Source organism: Apostichopus japonicus, chromosome 4 (assembly GCF_037975245.1).
Source record: "Apostichopus japonicus isolate 1M-3 chromosome 4, ASM3797524v1, whole genome shotgun sequence".
Taxonomy (NCBI): Eukaryota; Metazoa; Echinodermata; class Holothuroidea; order Aspidochirotida; family Stichopodidae; genus Apostichopus; species Apostichopus japonicus.
In genome coordinates, this window is record NC_092564.1 from 13,200,927 (window position 1) to 13,223,528 (window position 22,602).

Consider the following 22,602-nt stretch of genomic DNA (forward strand, 5'->3'; position numbering starts at 1 on the left):
AGCCTTACAAATTAGTCGAATTTGGGCCAAAAATGAAAGTTTTCAAATTCCTGTCAGGATAATATATCGGACTCCCAGCACCCAGGACACGCTTTTCCCGAGAACAAAAGTGGTATTCGACGAAGCTTTAGTCATTTAAATTTCATATGAAATGGCGTCAAGATATGGTTATTAATTTTCATTTTTCTATCAAATATGAGTATTTATACTACTCTTATCACATGGAAAGGAATCAAAAAGGCGCCACACACCGCAGGTACATTCTTCGGAAGAATTTAAAAAGTCGTGATTTTGGCCAAAATCGAACAAAATCATAAGGGTATAGCCTTACAAATTAGTCGAATTTGGCCCAAAAATGAAAGTTTTCAAATTCCTGTCAGGATAATATATCGGACTCCCAGCACCCAGGACACGCTTTTCCCGAGAACAAAAGTGGTATTCGACGAAGCTTTAGTCATTTAAATTTCATATGAAATGGCGACAAGATATGGTTATTAAATTTCATTTTTCTATCAAAATATAAGTGTTTATACTACTCTTATTACAGGAAAAGAAATCAAAAGAGCGCCACACACCGCAGGAACAATTTTGGGAAGAATTAAAAAAGTCGTTATTTTGGCCAAAATCGAACAAAATCATAAGGGTATAGGCCTTACAAATTAGTCGAATTTGGGCCAAAAATGAAAGTTTTCAAATTCCTGTCAGGATGATATAACGGACTCCCAGCACCCAGGACAGCAACTTATAACTTAGCAGTACATTAACCATGGGTTCTGGCTGTATACACCACAACGATAACGCTCTGACTGATCGAATCAATGCTACAATGTGACTTACTCCCATCTCATTTTGATATGTAGTCGCTGCATGATAATATTATTTCTAATCTGGCCTTTGAATCATCCGATTGGCCGCTGACTGGCAAAGCTAGTTCTGATTGGCTGTTCTGAACAGCTGGGAGTTTGATCCTGTCATCACTGGGTTTTTTTCTTTCTCTTTTCCTCTTAATCAAAGAACAACGACAGACGTTATCGAACGTTATTATTATTTTGCTCTTTTTTGCAGCGAGAAGTTTTGTTAATTTAACAGTTGTTGCTGACATCTTATATACAATATATTGGAACCACTGTTCAGCGTTATTAACGGTAAGTGGCAAAAATATATCAGCTGAATACTCAATTTTTTTTCTATAAAAAATCGTACATCAATCTCACATTAATATTAGGAAGATGAGAATGAAACCGATAATAATATGAAAAGATAATATTAGGTCATTCTGAAAAATAAAACATTAAATAGTTTAGTACCAAAGAAAAATCAACTTGGAGATAAATTTAAGTTATATTTTGCGTTGAATTGGGCACAATCTTTCGCCATCATACTCTACAGTTCAAATTAAGACCTAAGTCACCATCTAATAAGAAAACAAAACTTGTTTTTGGTGTGAAACGCATATAATAGTTGATGGCAATAAATATTATACCAACAATAGAGGAACTGACCCCCCCACCCTATCCCCTACCCTACCCCCGGGTTCATGCGTGCAATCCATTTAGGGTTTGACTAGATGTTTAGGCGGGTTTTGGTTTTAGGCTCGTTTGATTGGTTAAAGCTGCAATCTTTTGCAGTGCAGAGACTTACATATGTTATGTGTCTTATTGATAAATAGGATTTCTGGTCAAATTTTTCATCGAATATTCTTCCTCATCAAAGGGTAGGGTTTACGTTGTACATATAGAGTACTATTTAGCTAGTCTGTTTTAACCAAAGGTGGCGCATACTTGAAACCCCGAAACCCCGTTCAAGTGTGCGGGGTTCCTCCAAACATAAACTGATTGCGTGTTATCTGTGTTTTTACGTTCAAATCCACAGTCTCATATAAGTTCTGAGGTAATTTTCATATTTGGGACGTACTTGATCAACCCACGAATTTTTATCATAAATGCATTTGAAGAATTAAAAAAAAAGCCTAACAGCTTCCACAGTGTTACTGCCAAATAGTCGATCTATAGGATCAGGTTCAAATATGTTTTAGTTTATGCAACAGTTTAATATAGATTCTATCACTATATATTATTTGATTCTTGATTTTCGAACGAGAAGATTCTTCTTTTATTATTCATCTTTTTTGTAGCATAAGGTGATGGCAACATGCACACAAATCTTCTTCTTCTTCTTCATTTTCTTAAATTTATCATTTGAAGCAAGTATCTTCTTCCGTTTTTTATCAATTTTAAGGAAACTATAAACCGATTATTAATCTAAACAAGTTCACAATTGTTGAACAAGGACAACCGTGTATACTTTTCCGACAAGTGAAGATCAATATTCGATAAACTATACCTCGTTCCCCTGGATATGTCTACATATAGGAAAGGTTAAAAGGAAAAGGTATACTTTCATTGTTTGAATGTTTCAGACTTGTTTGATTTGACTTATACCATTGGCGTCCACGTGATTTCCAGCACGTGTGTGTGTGTAAGGAGGGCGCGAGGGGCGTTCTAAACCTCCCGTTGATATAGGTAAGGGATGAACCTATATGATAGGTAAGAGGCGAATGAAGGATTTTAAGAGAGAGCGGTGGCCCTTTAGATAATAAATTAGGTTTAGCCATAGCTCTAAAGCAGGGTTGTCCAACCTACGGCCCGCGGTCCACAGTCTGGCCCGCCGCAGGGTTGCGTCCGGCCCGCCAGAGATTAGATTTTAGTGAGCAGAATTATTGAAAACAATTTGAAGCTATATAATCAATCATTCGAACCTTCTGGGTCCAAAAAACTGCATACAGGTCAGTTTGTGTGACACTCTCTCAGCGGAGGGGGGGGGGGGGCGGCTGGACTTTATTCATCTGTTTTATCAGGAAGGAAAATAAATCAGTGCGCTCCGCGCGCAGTGCTCATATTTTGTTGCCTTGGGCTTCGGGCAAAAAATCGAAAAATCGAGCGTAAGGTTCATGCGGCCCCTCCTTCATCATGGTCATTCCATGCGGCCCTCTAAAGGCAAGGTTGTGCTTATAAATACTCTTGATTTTTGTGTGGTTAAAAAACGGATGTATACCAGTAGCAGTTGTCTTATTCTTCCCCGATCCCCAAATGACGATGGAATGTGATGTACAACCCCCCTCCCCCCCAATACCCTCCCCACGCCACTTGTTTGTGCATCCTTTAAATTTGTCACTTATTTTAGTGTCTGTCTTAGAGTTTGCATATTTCGTTTCCACTAGAACGGCTTAAAAAAAACAAGTTTTTGCAGTCCTATCCTACAATGACCATGTCGTTTAAAGCTACATTAAGGGTTTAACTGAAGTATTTTCACTACATGTGTTTTGATGTCTTTCCATTCCTCGTGTACTTATTGTGAGGGGATTCTCCACCTACTCACATTAAATAGAGCTTATCGATCTTTGAATGTCTTTTTATTTTCTCCTTCTTCTTTCACCAATCCTTCATGTTGAGATATAACAACAAGTCAATCATTGAGATGATACTTATAGGCCTTTATGGTTATATTGAAAGATGACTGTTTAGGCTCAAAATTAACTTTGATATGTTGTACGGTATATTCCGTTAAGAAAAACTGCTTTCATTACAAGTCATATCTCTATTTCAATTTTGCCTTTTGAAAAATGACATAACTTAGGCTCATCAATTAAAAGTGGCTAGACTACTTAGTCTAACAAACAAACCATTAACCGTGCACACAGTTTTATTTCTCGACTTTTCAAGAGGTTTTAGCGCTGTTTGACCTAATTATTTAATACATGATCTTTTGAAGTTTGGAATTGAACCATGGTTAACTCATTGGCTTGCCAACTTTCTACAAGGGTGGTCCAGACAAATAAGAATACAGAAAGGTCTTTCAGAAAATTCAGATATTAAAATTGGTGTTCCACAGGGAAGTCCGCTATCGGCGTTACGTTTTATTATGTATACTGACGTAATACAGTCAAAATCCAATTGTTCTGTAATCAAGTATGCCGATGATACTGCCATATCATGCAAAATTTCGAAGCTCTCACATGAGAGAGAGCTAAGTATGTATAAATCGTTTGTATGTAATAAAACTGGTGTGTGTGTGATCAGAAGAATCTTATTTTCAATCCCAAGAAATCAAAAGAAATGGTGTTTGGGAACAAAAACATCAAGCATGAAGGTCTCATTAAAATAAAGTCAGAAAACCAGCTATAATAATTTACGATTCGACGGTTGAACGTGTGTCTGAAGCTATACATAACTTGGTGTTCGCATTGATGACAAACTAACATTCACCAGTCATATTTCTAACATATTGCGAAGAGTTTACTGCATTGTATCTACATTATCATATCTTTTGTCCCGTTCTTCAGGTTAGGTGAGGAAACAGATATTTGTTACATCGATTCTGCCTCATTTAGTATACTCTTGCCCTGTTTGGTATCATTTCTTATTAACTAGTGATAAACAAAGAATGAGAGCTTTCTTAAAGTATTGTGCTAAGATTTTTGAGTTTGACTGTAAGAGCATTACTGGTAAGGTTAACGGTGCAGCTAAAAGTAAATTTAATAGAATCACCAGGAATGATCATAAAGATATTAAACACCCTCTTAATAAAGAACTCAACTCCTTTTTTCTACAAACTAACTGTAATTTACGAAATCGTGCAATAAAACCAAACTATAGGGTTCAAATTTTCAAAAATTGATATTTATACAGAGCATCTATTTTTATTCAAAATGGAATTTTAAATGATTTGATTTAATGTATTCTTTTTGATATCATTCCCAGTTTACTTTAAATTTTCAAAACTGTTGATTGTGTTACTTATACCTTTGAAATGTTTTTAATCGCTTTCCTTTTTATTGTAATTTTTGTATCATGTTTAACTATTTATACTCTCCTAGTTATAAATTGTATTTTTTGCTATTTATACTGGAATAAAGGAAACCGAAACTAAAACTGAAACTGAAGCTGAAACTGAAGCTGAAACCTTAGATTAGTTCTTCAGGTGCAAGACAAAATTAAATAGCAAAACATATGGTTTCGCACCCGTTACTCATAGCTAGTACAGTATAACTATACTGTTCGTGTTCCACAACCGTGCATCAGTAACTACTGCGCTGTGTTCGCAACACAGTAACATGTGTTACAGTTGGCACAGTAATTACTGGAAAGCTGTAACACGTAGAACTACGAGTCCGACGGGTGAACATTGCAGTAATTAAAAACAAAAACATTTTTTTATTTTTTAAGTAAAATTTAAAATGTTTAAAATTTAAATTTAAATTAAGAAAAAAAAAAGGAAGAAAAAACTTGCAGTAATTACTGTGCCACCTGTAAAACATGTTACCGTGTTACGAACACAGCGCAGTAGTTAATGATGTATGGTTGTGGAACATGAACAATAGTTACTGTACTAGCTATGAGTATTGGCTTCGAGATAACCTAAAATAAAATGCTTACAATGCGCTACAAAGTTATCAAGGACGAATGGGCGTTGAATATCATCATAATTAAGAAGCTATGGGAGAACATGTAATGGGTAACAGTTATTAAAATTAATACAACAATTGATAAACATTTAGGTCCGCGATTGATAGCCGACGTCGTCGTCATCATCAATGTAGACTTACAGGAGCATGTCAGTGATATCCCATATATTAAAGCTGATTGTATTGAAAATCGAACAGCTATGAAAAATATTATTAACAATCATTTTTATTCTTCTTTTTCTAAGACAGTCTTATATCAATACTTAATTTCTGCCTAAGGCCATCCTATAACAGACAGATTTATTTCACTTGACGGTAGACTTTTATGTGACCCGGTCCCCACCCGAGTCCATGACCCCCCTCCCCTTCCCCCAAACCTGTGTATCTATGTATTACTGTGGATTCATGACTTGCAATAGACTCTTATTTTTACAATGTAACAAACAGCTCATCAACAGTTATATATAAGATAATATTTCCCTTGCTAAATATCTCGATGGGTTTCATTTTATCCCTTCCATCTTTTTCAACCCTCTACTTTGAGGAGTTAACCACCTGCATCATACCCCCCCCCCCCCCCGCACACTCCTTCCCCCATTGCAACCATCTCCGTTGCTGAAGTGTTGATAGAACCCAAAGATACCCTGCGACTTGATTTTGGATACTTCCATATTGATCACCATATAATCCAAAGATACCATACGACTTGATTTTGAATACTTCCATATTGATCACCATATAATCCACAGATACCCTACGACTTTATTTTGAATACTTCCATATTGATCACCATATAATCCAAAGATACCCTGCGACTTTATTTTAAATACTTCCATATTGATCACCATATAATCCAGAGATACCCTACGACTTGATTTTGAATACTTCCATATTGATCACCATATAATCCAAAGATACCCTACGACTTGATTTTGAATACTTCCATATTGATCACCATATAATCCAAAGATACCCTACGACTTGATTTTGAATACTTCCATATTGATCACCATATAATCCAAAGATACCCTGCGACTTGATTTTGAATACTTCCATATTGATCACCATATAATCCAAAGATACCCTACGACTTTATTTTGAATACTTCCATATTGATCACCATATAATCCAAAGATACCCTACGACTTTATTTTGGATATATCCATAATTGTGAACTGAATCATAGTTTTAGCTCATCCATTTGTTTCCATAACTGACCTAACCCTAACTGACTAAATTAACTCTCATTCTCTCTGTTATTGTTTAACATGTGTGCCACCTTGAAAAGTCGCACAACGAGATCTGCTGTCCAAGTTGACAAGGGAGAAGACAGTACAATGAAATTAAACGTGCTCTTGTGGCGTATTGCATGTTGCTGCCTTGCTGGTAAGTTTGGATATAAGCAAACAGTCACATATTGTTTTCACCCCCCCCCCCTCGCCACCCCCCCGTCTCTTCCTCCTCATCTTCACCCTCATCTTCCCCATCCAGCTAGAGGGGTGGGGGTGGGGGCAGAGTCAACTGCAATAGTGTTGGTCTTACAACCGGTTCGATAAGTGACGTCACTGTCGTTTACTTCCATTTCGTTTGTGCAAGTTCAACCAAAGCATACATACAATGTTTCAGTTGTGTATGTGTGGAAATGTTCAGCTTGTGCGCAGACTTCAATTAGACTATGTGACGGTGTGTATACGAGGTACAAACTTGATAAGGTGAAAGCAAAATAATATTGTCGGAGAAATACATGATAATTATGACTTCTTTAATTCGTGATTTCTTCCATCTGTTCCTTTTTTCAGTATCAGCTTCAGGTAAGAATAATTCTTTTGTTGCTGCTTTTTTCGTCTGTAATTTGTTTGTCCTTCCAGATTTATTATTAAATAACAAAAAGTGAAATTAAAACCATTTCAATAGATACTTTGATTCCATTTGATCAATTTTCGACTTTTGTCCGATATTTTGAAAACTGTTACATCATATATAATATGTCTATGATTGAAGACATTTAAATTAATTCCACAAATGAAGTTACTGTATACGTACATGAACAACAGGAAATTATGGGAAATAATATAAACAAATTTGAAATAAGTAAAGAGAAGAAAAAAGTTTTACTTTGTCTTTTCATATTTATTATTAAACTAGCAAAAGACGAAATTAGATACATTTCAATAGATAACTTTCATTCCACTTGATCGATCAACTTTGACTTTTGTCAATATCTTGAAACTGAGTAAAGAAACCCCCCCAAAAAAATGTTTAAGCTGGATTTTGACATTGGATGGTTACAGCAAAAACAACGCTGTAATATATAATTATATTAAACTTCTGCACATATATAGGAAATAGAATGTTCATAACTGCTTATTTAAATCAGTGGTTATCACGAAACATTCCATTAACAGTCAAAAAAAAAAGGAAAGAAAAGAGAACGTTAGTTTTTAGTCAACATGCTTCTTCTTTTTTTTGTTTGCTAAACTTGAATACAAATAACGGTTATTTCTTGGAAGACAAGAACTTTGTATAGGTACTTTTCCTTCGAAAAGTTCAAGAGTAAACAACCTAATCCTTATTTATTCAATTTGCATTTACTGTGTTGTTCGTTGTTATAAATTAATTATGGTATTGTTTCGGCTATAAATAATATGTATTGTCATGAAGATAATTATTCGGATTTTCCTATCTTTCGACTGTTTGGGCAGGCAAACCCACCGACGAACAAATAAAGAACTACAAAGGTAAACAGGTTGCAACGTTTTACTGTTTATTTGTCTGTGTTGTGAATTACAGTGATTCCTATCCTTATCTCTACTCTTTTTTTTCTATTTTTTTAATCTAATGTTGAATCTATATATAATCTGTCTATACATGCAGTATGCGCCGGTTGCATTTTAATACTATTCTGTTCGCATAAAGCATTCATGGGGACAGGCGCGTAGCGAGAAATTTGCCAAGGGAGGGCGAAACTGTTGGCCAACTATCAGAGCCGTAGATACGGCATTGCAAACTATCTAAGCGTAGCGCCATAAGAATTGGCGTGAAGCGTATAAGAAAATTTTGGCTGAAAATGCCTCCCAGATCGCTGGAAATGGCACTTCCCAGGCCTTGTAAGTTGCATCCTAGCATTTTCTCTTTTGAAATTACTAGCGATATCATAAACACATACAAAAAAATATGCTCAAGGGGGGCGGCTGCCCCCTTCGCCCCCCGCTTTCTGGTCACTTCGCATCAACAACCATTTCGCCCAACTGCCATTTCGCCCAACCAGCCTGGTCATTTCGCCCAACCAGCCTGGTCATTTCGCCCAACCAGCCTGGTCATTTCGCCCAACCAGCATGGTCATTTCGCCCAACCAGCATGGTCATTTCGCCCAACCAGCATGGTCATTTCGCCCAACCAGCATGGTCATTTCGCCCAACCTTTTTTTTACTATTATATAGTCAGAATAATATTACTTTTTCTATTTCACTAGTTCAATTTGATTTATTTTGGGTTATGTTACTTCGTGGTAGGTAAAATAAAGTGAGGTCCGCTCGATATCGATCGGAGTCTAAGCAGTTATTTCAGGTATAATGGGAGGATTACACTACTTTAGGCGGTTCCGCATACAATGGAAGTTATTTTATTACACACACAAAGGGGAATCGGTGTTGAATAATATCACCTTTTCTATTTCACTAGTTCAATTTGGTTTATTAATCCACAGCTATTGTTATGCTTGATGACTTCGGTCAAGCGTTTATCAAGTCCGCCAGGCATTAATCAAGGGTATTGTTTATCTAGTTCTACATAGTGTTAATTTAATGATATACAAACAAAGGGGAATCGGTCTCCATAAAAACCTATCAAACCTAACCCCTAAAACACTGATCAATCCTACCGACTAACAATTCCCGAACGTTTCCTTATTAAATTGAAAAAATATATATATATAAAACCCGTCCGTAATATTGAAGTACTATATTTAATCAATGTTACCACTGTATCAATGTAACCACATATGTAATCACATATGTAATCAATTTAACCACGACTTCAAGTTTCCTTAATATTCGGTTCGTATCCCGTAACGTTAACAATTCCCGAACGTTTCCTTACTAAAGTATCATATTTAATCAAGGTTGGGCGAAATGACCAGGCTGGTCGGGCGAAATGACCAGGCTGGTTGGGCGAAATGGTAAGGTTGGGCGAAATGGCAGTTGGGCGAAATGGTTGTTGGGCAAAGTGACCTGCTTCCGCCCCCCCCCCCCCCTTGTCTACGCGCATGCATAGGGAACGTTCAACACCTCAAAGTGGCTTTAACAAAGGGGTCTGTTTTCCTCCATTTATTGCAATCATGTCGTCATAATCAGTCTTCAGTCTTGGTAACAGTCTTGGTACATTAATTCAAATCAAATTTATTCCTTTTGCTGAATCCGCTGCCTTTCATTGAGTTACTATTGATAATTATTTAAGTTGGGGAGGGGGGGGGGGCATATTATTTGCAGGAAACTTGCTAAAGGCTCAGGTATAATTCTTCCAAAAAAAAGATTCTTCTTACTATTTACAATTCCCTTGTATTGCCATTTCTTTCCTACAGTGTTGTTGTTTTGGGTAATGCTGCTTCTGTACACTTAAATCAACTTTTCCTTGTCCAAAAATAAAGGATCTTTCATGCAATCAATGGCAAGTCAAATCTGGACCATTTAAAATCGACTTTTAAAAAGTACAACGCCCGTCTTTGATATAACTAAGCATCAAGTAGTTGTATTAATGTTTTAATCCTGCCACAATTTATTACCAAATTCACTCTCCGATTTGTTTGCTCCCCGTGTTGATTGTTACTACACCAGAGATATATAGTTCTGATTACACCATTCCTTCTGTAGACTCGCAATTAGCCAACGTAACATAAGATATTTAGGACCGTTCACCTGGAATGTTCTCCCAGACTCGATCAAAAAATGTCTCCCTCCCTATACTAAACTTGAAAACAAATTACAAATCCTATGTCTCCCTCCCTATACTAAACTTGAAAACAAATTACAAATCCTACTTGCCATCTGGTTATATTTAATTTAAATTTTGATATTATTATCTAGCCATGCGTTTCCCCTTTTCTTTCTGTTTATTGTTTTGTCCTTCATTCTGTTTAAACGTATTGTTCTTTCCCAGTCTTTAGCATGTTTTCTTTCTCTCTGTAAAGGGGATTCACATCCCACAAGCTTTTAGTAGCTTCCTTGTGTAATCCCCTCAATCATTTATCATGTTTTAAGTCTATTGTCTGAACACATCAATGTAAATTATGTGAACATTGTTGGTTGAAATAAAGTTGAATTCAATAATATTACAGTAACCGAGAAGTAACGGAAACAAGACTCGTATCAATATATACATCACAAAATAATCCAGTCATACATAGCAATCATTTCGTAGCTCTGTAAAGGTTCATCTTCCGTTTATGCAATCTTTAATAATTGTGAATTTCAATTTTTATTGCAAAGTCAAATTGATAAAAGAACCCCCCCCCCCAATAAACTATCTATCTATAAAATAATAATAATAATAATAATAATATAATAATAATAATAATAATAATAATAATAATAATAATAATAATAATAATAATAATAATATAACAATAATAGTCATAATAACATTATTATTATCATTATAATTATTATTATCATCATTATCATTATTATTATCATTATCATTATTATCATTATTATCATTATTATTATTATTATTATTATTACTATTATTATTATTATTATTATTATTATTATTATTATTATCATTATTATTATTATTATTATTATTATTATTATTATTATTATTATTATTATTATTATTATTATTATTATTATTATTATTATTATTATTATTATTATTATTATTATCATTATTATAATAACAATACCAATACCAATAATCATAATTATAATAACTTTTCACTATAAGAACCCTTTTCTTTCATTTTATTTTCCGCAGAAACTATAAAACATTGTGAGATATTTCATTGTTTACATTGAGCTCTATAAGTATTCCCTGCGGTCAGGTAGTATCAACGTACATATATTTATTAACATGTTTCTTTTCTGTTAGACATAGAGTTAAAAAAATTTTTCCATGTTGAACAATTTCCCACAAATCAACTCGAAATATAGTATCAAAATAAGTGAACGTATTAACAGTGTTAACAGTGCTGTTGTTTTGGTGTTTACGTTTTATTTGAATTTCTCTATCTCTAATGTTGTTGTTTTTTGATTTTCTTTTTTCCTTCTGATATCCTGTAGTATAAGATTCATTCCACAACAAAGAGCAAGCCATACTATTATATTGTCATTCATCGGAGAGGTATTATGTCATGTTTTAGTGACGAAAACTGGAGTAGGAGAAAATAGATTGTAGACGAAATTAACATTATTTTTAAATTAGTGAAGTTTTTCATTCAACGAAATCCATCTGAATTCATCAAGTTCTTCAAAAGCTGCGGGGTCGGAGGGAAGGGGGGGGGTGGTCATTTACAAAAGTTCACTTTATGTAACAAAAATTGCTCTTTTGTAGCAAATTAAATAAACTTCTAATGCCCTTGATGAAAAGTATTACAAATATTAGAATCCTGCAGTTTGCGGTACGGAAGGCACAGATGATGGGTTGCTCTTTAATCAAATTTGATTCCCCTTTCCCCCAGACTCTACCCTCCTCCACCGCCTCTGGTCCTGCTATGTAATAAACAATGATATAAAGAGGCTGACTTTCCAATGTATTATTTTGAGAGCTGTAGCTTTTATTTTCTATTTTATAGATGTGTGTCCATATCTTGTTCTTTTTGTCATAGTTGGTAAGAGACACGAAGCAGCGAAGAGACAGTGGTATGAAGACTCAGAAGAAAATCGTAAATTGATTTCGGACACTGCAAAGGTTGGTTTATCTCCCAGATTCCATCGTGGTCGACGTCGTGGTCGGCGTCGTCTTCATCATCATCATCATCATCATCATCATCATCATCATCATCATCATCATCATCATCATCATCATCATCATCATCATCATCATCATCATCATCATCATCATCATCATCATCATCATCATCATCATCATCATCATCATCATCATCATCATCATCATCATCATCATCATCATCATCATCATCATCATCATCATCACCATCATCATCATCATCACCATCACCATCATCATCATCATCATCATCATCATCATCATCATCATCATCATCATCATCATCATCATCATCATCATCATCATCATCATCATCATCATCATCATCATCATCATCATCATCATCATCATCATCATCATCATCACCATCATCATCATCATCACCATCACCATCATCATCATCATCATCATCATCATCATCATCATCATCATCATCATCATCATCATCATCATCATCATCATCATCATCATCATCATCATCACCATCACCATCATCATCATCATCATCATCATCATCATCATCATCATCATCATCATCATCATCATCATCATCATCATCATCATCATCATCATCATCATCATCATCATCATCATCATCATCATCATCACCATCATCACCATCATCATCATCATCATCATCACCATCATCATCATCATCATCACCATCATCATCATCACCATCATCATCATCACCATCATCACCAACATCATCATCATCATCATCATCATCATCATCATCATCATCATCATCATCATCATCATCATCATCATCATCATCATCATCATCATCATCATTTGACTTGTTAAATCCGTTTAATTCACCTGAATAACATATACGAGATACGTAATTCATTCTTCCAGATACTTGATGTTATTCGATATCGACTGAATAAACGTGAAGAAGCAGCTGAATATCTTAAGGATATCAACACCTTACGAAAGCGTATTCAGGTAAAAATAACCTTTACGTCTTTGGTAGGCTATTCCATGTCCTGTGCTCTGATTGGTTGAAATGTGATGGAAGAAAATCTAAAAGAGCTTAGAGAATTGCGTATACAACCAATGGAGCCATCCAGAACTGACTTAGTTGGTAGTGAACACATCAATTCCTTTGATGTAGCATAGGGGGAGGTGGTTGCCAGTCAATAACTTGCATCTCGCGTAACCATAGAGTAAATTCGATCAGGCGCGTAGCGTGCATGGTGACAAGTCAACTTTTAATCCCCACCTTAATAGTAAGAGAATTTAAAATTTAATAAACGCGCTTATTGATATGGCTTATCGTAACACCATGTAGGGCTCTACACTCTGTTTCGAATTCGAATTCAAGGGGGGGGGGCACAAATTGGCTGGGATCCTTCCGGGGACGGGTTTTCCCTCCCCTTTGCGAAACTTTCGTTTCGGTAGGCTGACTTAGATACACTTGTGTGTTTGAATTTACGTGCATGTGTTCAAAATGTCAGCCGTTGGAAGAAAGTTTGCGGGGTATGTGAGGGGTAGGGGGGGGGGCACGTTTCCTCGTGATGTCAATGGATACATGCCTGCATATATTAATGACATCAACCATTTGAAATACATAATAGGTACGAGCATGTGGGTTGACATAAACAAATATGTCGTATCTCTATAACCCAAATGGAGTTGTGTACTAAAAATATTAAAGTTGCCTATCCAGAATCATATATATACTGGCTATTTGTTTCCTTTCTTCCGCTTGTCTTTGGCCGTCCCTGTTTCGTTTTCGAACATTTTTGTGGGAGAGCACCCCCCTTCCCCCAAATCCCTCCCCCTCCCCCAAATCCCCCACCCTCTGGCTGCGCGCCACTGCTATCGATACAACCCAGGAAGTTGTGGCGGAAAGAGTTTAAGCAGAATTGACCTTTGCTAGGTAATATTCATGGTTGATTCAAGGAAGGAGAACTAAAAGGGAAATTCTACACAATTTGAAAAGAGTGAAGAACGGCTAGAACGGTCTTCGGAACAGTGACCTCAACATTAAAGAAATGCAGTGCTCTATAACAATTAAGTGAGGCTAATTTGATATCATCTCATTCTTAGTACAGTTTGATGCGGCTCATTAAACATTTTGTTTTCCAACAAAGGCTGCGAAATGACTAACATTTGTACATGCTTATTCAGAATATTCCCCTTTCTAATTGAATTTACCCTTCCTCTTTCTCCCCTCCCCCCCCCCATCTCTAATACATCTGACGTAAAAGGTGAATCCAGCAGAAAATGAAGTTATAACACAGTTCTGGTTAATCGGTTTCGGCCTTCAAGTGTTAATTGTATTGCAACTTCAGTGATCACTACACTTGTAAATACCTTAACTGCCAAAAAACGGCGACGGAGGGTTCAATCTGGGAGGTGAGGGGGAAGGGAGAGGGGGCACAAACTAGGAAGGTTAAGAAGCAAACCACAAAATCACCTAAAAATGTTCAGCTCTGTGCGTTGGGTACCACAAATTCCAGTATTTTGATTTGTTTTTCTTCAAAACACAAAAACGGACTTTCTAGTTACAGTCTTCTTAATTTGCCAACAAAAGATCACTTTTTAATACCATAAAAGTGTAATTTGTCATGACAAAGGTGGAATAGGGTACTTTTGTCATGACAAACAGGAGCCCGTCTAATTTTTAAAAAGGCATGTTTGAGCCTCTCTACTAGCCCCTCCCCACCCCCCCATCCCCTGCCCAAAGCTTATCCTCACCCTCCCAACTCTTCATGTCATTCTCCATTCATAATCTTTTGGCCAGCAACCCCATCCCCTTCATCTGTTCCTGAGGTTAATTTACTTCATTTTGTCTGACTCTCTCATCAGGATCTTATAAGTGCTCAACCAATCTTGGAAGATGATTTCCCCTCTTACGGCTACTGAAATCAAGATGGCAGCTATCGAGTTTCGCGTGATCTAGTGTCTGCTTGCAAATTCAACTCGTAATTGATACAACTTTAATAGGAACTTCTTAGGGAACAGATAAAGATAAATTGGCAGGTCATAAGTTAAGGAAGGGATAGAGGAACGACTGATGTAAAAAAAAAAACTATCAAAAAAAAAAAGGAAGGGAAAAAGTTACCAAATTTCAGCACAGCTTCGTCAACGAATTGCAGATTCATAGCGACCTGTGTGAACGCAGGAACCACCTCTGTTATTCGGCTACATGTCCACAGAGAAGAATATGACTGTAACCGTTAAAGCATGACTGTAAAGTTTGTCGTATTCGGTTGAATGACTAGCGGCATATAATTTATAATTAAATAAAACTTTATAATTAAAGTATAATTATAAAAGATATTTTATATTTGAGCTTTTCATGTCTACAATCATAGTTGTAATTGAATCTATACGAAACACTCTATTACTCGGGTTCAGTCGTGTCTATAATGGAAACCAATCCATATCAGGTCTATGTTCACTGGCCAATTTCTTAGTTTTAACTCTTTAAGTTTTAACTCTGTAGTATTCTGTTTCATGTCTACCTGGAATATTTATGCATGCCGAGGCAACTGACTGTCTAAGCTCTGTCTTACCCAGTCTATATCCACAGCTATGTCATAATGGCTTCCCCAGTCTATATCCACTGTTATGTCTTTAATGGGGACATGTCTTAGCTCTGTCTTACTCGTCGTTATCCACAGTTATGTCTTTACTTGAGACATGTCTAAGCTCTGTCTTACTCGGTCTATATCCACAGTTATGTCTTTCATGGGGACATATCTAAGCTCTGTCTTACCCGGTCTATATAAGCTGTTATGTCTTTAATTAAGACATGTCTAAGCTCTGTCTTACCCGGTCTATATCAGCTGTTATGGTTTCAATGGGACATGTCTAAGCTCTGTCTTACCCGGTCTACATCAGCTGTTATGGTTTCAATGGGACATGTCTAAGAGATGTCTTACTCGGTCTATATCCACAGTTATGTCTTAAATGGAGACATGTCTATAAGCTCTGTCTTATTAGATCTATACCCTCAGTAATGTCCCTTGAAGGGGACAAATCTAATCTTTGTCTTACTTGGTCTGTATCCACAGTCATCTCTTTGGTTTGAGTTTGATCTTGAAAATAAAACCTAAACTCTAAAATTGTTCATAAATGTTTCAACTTTTAATCACTTGAGCCATGGAAACGTCAAAATGATACATGATCCGTCCCATCATCATGGAGCAGGTCCCAAATTATAGAAATTTGAAGAGAGTCCAGCGTAGCCTTGTCATTGGTGTACACTTTATAGAGCTTTGAAACGTGTGCAAATTTAGAGGGAGGGAGAGAGGCTGGGGGCTGGGGGCTAGGGGCTGGGGGTAGAGACGATATTGGTTTGGGTATATGCTTGGATAATGAAACAGCAGTAGATATGAAAGGTCGGTGTTCGATATGATCACTTTCGTGAATAAACATTAGGATTAAAGCATTCTTTGAAAGTTTTCTACATGTTGTGGTATATTTGATCAGAGCTATCTGGCGGATGATGTTGTTATATACGTTTGCCAAATTGAATGTCCCCCTAAGCATTCTTCCGAGAAAAAACAAAGGAAAAGTAAAATAATAATTTTGAACAATCTTTTTTCAACTGGTTGCCTTATCAATGCAATAATTTATGTCATGATTATCGTTTGTCGGTTGATAATTTTTTCGTAATTAAATTACATTTGATTAAATATACATGGAATATGGAGAATGGTTCTTTCATTGTTATCACTTTGGCTTTCCTTTTACTTCATTTGATTCCAAGAATTACACCCCGTTTTCAGTCACACAACAACAAAAAATCAAGATTTTTTATTAGCAGAACCTTGCTAGTTATAGACCTAAATTATAGCTAATAATAAACCTAATTTATTGTCTAAAAATGCCTAACAATTCACCGCTTGATGCCTATATTTTTAATTTGTTCTGTGGAGGACCAGCTCCTACGTGGGAGTCCAATTCTGCTACACCTTGGCCGCATTCCTCCTTTATAAAATCCTTCATTTGTCCCCGGTCACCCTTCCATACGGTATATTAAAGGGTTTGAAGACTCGCGCAAAAAGAAACGTCTAATGCCGGTAATCTGACCTAGTTTCGAATGAGGTGTAACAGAAGTGTTAGAAACCACCATCGATCCCAGAAAATACACACAGCTTGCTACCATCGGTACTTAGACACTATAGTGTACAGTCAGTACATACAACTGCGGTCAATAACCACAGCACAGTGACCAAACGATACAGCGATGGACATCTCAGGTCCAGCTAAAGATAACAAGGTATCACGTTTCATTACTGTCTGCATTTTGTAGCGACAAGAAGGAAACGTCATTTGCAAGCAACGAAAATCCCCGAAAGGTTCAGCGATTTTATATAGTTCTTGCTCTTTCGTGGCGAGTTTAAAGGACAAACATAAGCTATATAACATAGAGAGGAATTCAGTTTCTCTGAAATGTATTTCAAAACCTCTGGCGAAGGCCCGGAAACACTAGCATTTGGTGCTCTGTGTTTCTTGTTCTCATAGTAGGGTAACCTTAACCATAGGCGTAGGAGCCTAATTTGATTTTTTTTTTTTTGGGGGGGGGGGGGGGGCTGTAACGACTTGCCCGAAAAGTATAACCAAAATTTTTCGCGCCGCGCGCATTCAGCATTTTCATGTGCATATCATATAGGCATCCATCGGTTATTACATCGCATGCCGATAACATACAATCATTTTTCGGGTTATTACCCTTCTATATTTGTTAGGATTATTGGGCAAGTCGTTACAACAATAATGATCATAATAATATCAGTTTAACCATTGAAAAGCACATTACAAATTATTTTTCTTCAGAATGTGCCCGAACAATTCTCAGCATATTGCCCGAATTTTCACAAAGCCCCAAAGCAGACATCAGTACATATCAGAAAGATAACCGATATACTGTTTTTTTATTTTTTATTTTAATCAAAGCCCTGGTAGGGATCCCGGAGACTTCGTTGCATCGCTTGCAGATAATACGTGTTCTCTTATACACTTCTGAGAGGCATTCAATTGCAGCGGAATGTCTTACACAAGCTGTAGCCATGCATTTCCATAGCCTAATATGATCAAAATCTGGGCAACGTAGACACAACGAAGAAATGAAAAGAACGAATCTGTTTTCTTTTTCTTCCAGAGCTGAGGGGAACGGGGAAAGGAGAGGGTGGAGGGGTGAGGATGGGAGAGTTAACTTCTATAGGCCCCCTATGTTATGTAATAATTTTTGCTGTTTTTATTCAAGTATGATGTGACTAAAATGCTTTAACTTGCAAGTTGCAAACATACTTCCTTAAACGAACTATGCATACTTTCATCTGAAGAATTGTTTGGAAAAGAACAGCCCCATGATTCGAACTCCACCGTAGCCCAACACCCAGCCTACTAGAATGTCTTCAATAATAAAATGACAGCGTTAGAGCACACTGGTAAGTCAGTATATCCGCTATCTGCAACCTGATACTCCTTTATAAAACCCCACGTCGTACGTACGCTTGACGCTTCATTGTGTAAGTGCAACGGCTGGACGCGTTTTACGGATAGTGAAAATGGATTTACGGGCATCCGTACATATATTAATTTTTTTCTGAAGACTGGACGACATGATTTTATGGTAGGGTTCATTTACATTCATTTGTTTTGCATTACTTTCATAAAATTAATCATTTTACGGTTAATTAATTATAACGTATTTTAAAATTTTTTAAAATATTAAATTTATTTCATATGTTGTTAGAAAATTGATTATTATATAGCATAATTAGGAAACGTAGATAGAATATACTCTTTTTAAGTTATGAAAGTACCTATGGTGTATTAAACGGCTATATCCATCACAGAGCTGGTCGAAAGATAATAATTGGCTATATACATTCCTTTTATAGCTTAAAAGTCCAAAAAATTCCATTTTATTATTGGAATAATTGTAAAATTGTGTAATAGTTGTACAGTAGCTACTTTTAGCCATAAGAAACTAAATATAATACGTATTTTTACAGAACAACTATTGTACATATTTCTTGCATAGTACTGCATATATACTGTCAACGTGCTACGCTTTCGAGCGGTCCGGATTTGTCAGATATCATCATCAAACTCACCTATGTTCTACATAAATTAATTCGCCAATGTTCTCCGGCATGATCATTTGACTGCTCTTTTGTAGCAGGTGAGAATGGTCGATGTTAAACACGAGGGCGGGGAATCATCTTCTTCCAATAAATTTGGACAATGACATATTATCAGAACAACCACATGCGTAAAACAATAATCGTACCGCAGGTTTCTTACTGGTCCAACTGGAATATTACTGAAATATGTGACGTCTGTTATATTTAGCGGCAGTGATTAACTTTGAATCACGTAAGCACATGCGCAGGACATGGGTCATTGCCCCTCCGCCCTGACCCTCTCCCATGTTTCTCTTTCACTTCCCCTTACTCAACCCTCTCTATCCCCTTCCGACTAATTCGTCCAGCTGACCTTAAATAAGCACTGTTTCCCCAAACAAACAAAAAACAAAAACAAAAAACATGAGACTATGAATGTAAACACTTGGTTTGGGGAGGTGTAAAGCAAACCTAGGCCTGTGGTATTTATAGAAGAAGCTTTTCACTACCATGCAATCGATTGAAATAATCAATAGGAAATTCTATTAGTTTTGTAAGGTTGTGACAAATTATATAAGTAATCGTGGTTTGAAGGTCTCGCACCACAATTAATTGTTCCATTGACTTACACACTAAACTCGTCACTTTTAAGGCCTGCCAAAGCATAGATAGAAGTTTTCAACTGGTATATCCTACTCACCACATGATAGCTGAGATCTTGGCCTATCATGGCACTTGCAAACCTCCATATCATGACCGTTTAGATTTGAGCTAGAAGAGGAAGCTTTACCGTAGGTACTTTTACCTCTTTTCTGTGACAATGGTTATTCTTTCGAGCGGATGAACACTACTCTAATTGTGGTGCGGTACCGTACCTGAACTGTATTTCCATAATAATTCATACTTGATCTGCTTGTCCCTTATGGCGTTCCATATGGAAACATAATCCAGAAAAGATGCTAATTCTTGTATATACCATTAAACCATGGGGAGGTACCAATGTAGGTGCGATGTGCTTTACTTCCTCAATAGCAAATTTCCTGACTGTACTGTTTCCAATGGGATATCTACACATTAATAATAATAATTTACATAAATTCAGTGACTATTAAATAAACATTAATAACATTACACTGCAGCTACAAAAGAAATATCTTCATTTTAATACACTAATACCCCTGTAAGTATTCATATGGTATCTACAACCTGCAGCTTTACAGGTACGTGAAATGTTTATCCTTCACTACAATGTTATCATCCAACAGAGCTTGCTAGAATCTAAGCGACCATATGTTTGATTTTCAAGAAATAAAAAAATTGTTTTTAATAGTCTTCTTTTTTTAGTAATGTGACCTTTCACTCCAATTTGACAAAATAAAGTCATTTTACAACTCACTACGAGTACAAGTTTTCTCAATTATGACGTATATAAATAATGGTAAAATACAGTTTAAATCTCGATAGTGGCCCATGGAGGCCGGACTCATTACAACCTTCAAACTCCTAAACTCAAACTCTTAAATCGATAACCTTAATGTTGTCCGGCCTCTATTGGACCATTGTTTTTCTCAGTAGCTATGTTTTATTATCTTTTTATTGATATTAATATTTTGGTCTAAATTTAAATGCAGGTCTATTCTGCAGTACCACACTAATCCATGTTCCTTCGACACTTCACTTTCCTTTCCATTTGACTAATTTCTACTTCCAGTTATAAAACCAACTTACAGTTTTAAACAAATGGGCGTTAACAGTTCTGTTAATATCGTAATGCAGAGTTAACCCAAAAATGTAATCATGCTAAGAAAATTCATTGCTGAAATTTTGAAAAACTTTGAGAGATGTTCTAACTCCCCACTGCATCCTCAGGGATATTCATCAGGAGTAAAGTAGGACATCAAAAGTTTCACCTAGGGGAATGGTTGTGTGAAGTTACTGGGAGAGTGATCGTAAGGAGGGGCGGTAGAGGGGTGGTTAGGAGGGGCGGGAAGAAGGGCGGTTAGGAGGGGCGGGAAGAAGGGCGGTTAGGTGGGGCGGGGGAGGGGTGGTTAGGAGGGGCGGGAAGAAGGGCGGTTAGGAGGGGCGGGAAGAAGGGCGGTTAGGTGGGGCGGGGGAGGGGTGGTTAGGAGGGGCAAGGACTACACTGAATTCTTTAAATGACACTTCCCTCAAATATGTAAGAAATTAAATATTGGTCTCTCATTTTCAAATTTGAAGAATGATTTTACCGTCATCATCAAAGCAATCTCTGTCACTGACATATCTTATTGTAATATATGTCAACACTTCAATATATGTCACATATATATAAATAAATAACTTTGATGCTTGCCGCATCCAAGAAAATTATTTTGAAAACTATCAGCACCTATTACCACAGTATCATGTGGGGAAAATACCGATCCAATGAAACAGCGGCTCGTAAAAATGGACCTGGTGTGGTCGCCTCAATGACGTATAAACTTGCCATATGTGTACGTATGGGTGTGTAGGTGCGTGTGTGTGTGTCAGAACAACCAATTGCGCAAAACAGTAAACGTGCTGCATGTTTCTTACTGGTCCAACTGGAAACTTCACCAGGATATGTTACTGACATATGTGACGTCCATTATATTCACGTAAGCATATGCGCAGGATATGGGTTATTGCCCCCCCCCCCCCCGCTCTGGCCTTCTCCCATCTTTCAATTTCCCATCCCCTTACTCAACCATATATATATATATATATATATATATATATATATATATATATATATATATATATATATATATATATATATATATATATATATATATATATATATATAAACGAAGAAGCTTTTCACTACCATGCAATCGATTGAAATAATCAAAAGGAAATTCTATTAGTTTTGTAAGGTTATGGCAAATAACATAAGTAACCGTGGTTTGAACTGTATTTCCATAATAATTCATACTTGATCTGCTTGTCCCTAATGGCGTTCCATATGGAAACATAATCCAGAAAAGATGCTAATTTTTGTATATACCATTAAACCATAGGGAGGTACCAATGTAGGTGCGATGTGCGTTACTTCCTCAATAGCAAATTTCTTGACTGTATTAATTGTTTTTAATGAAA

The 22,602-nt window shown here is 36.4% G+C and overlaps 1 protein-coding gene across 1 annotated transcript; it reads left to right on the forward strand.

Annotated features, from left to right (window-relative positions):
• The first annotated feature begins 990 nt into the window (after positions 1–990).
• LOC139966491 (uncharacterized) lies at positions 991–17,104 on the forward strand. The gene is made up of 8 exons (XM_071969552.1): positions 991–1,145; positions 6,753–6,850; positions 7,264–7,275; positions 8,167–8,202; positions 11,438–11,452; positions 12,288–12,370; positions 13,271–13,360; positions 15,230–17,104. Exons 2-8 carry the CDS (start codon positions 6,802–6,804, stop codon positions 15,284–15,286), a joined length of 342 nt encoding a protein of 113 aa, XP_071825653.1. The 5' UTR covers positions 991–1,145; positions 6,753–6,801; the 3' UTR covers positions 15,287–17,104.
• The last annotated feature ends 5,498 nt before the right edge of the window (positions 17,105–22,602 follow it).

Bases quoted from the DNA above. Each gene is read 5' to 3' on its own strand.
- LOC139966491 (XM_071969552.1), top strand. From the start codon at position 6,802: ATGAAATTAAACGTGCTCTTGTGGCGTATTGCATGTTGCTGCCTTGCT. The intron at 12,371-13,270 runs GTTGGTTTATCT...TCATTCTTCCAG, and splicing joins TGATTTCGGACACTGCAAAG to ATACTTGATGTTATTCGATA. The intron at 13,361-15,229 runs GTAAAAATAACC...CTCTCTCATCAG, and splicing joins CCTTACGAAAGCGTATTCAG to GATCTTATAAGTGCTCAACC.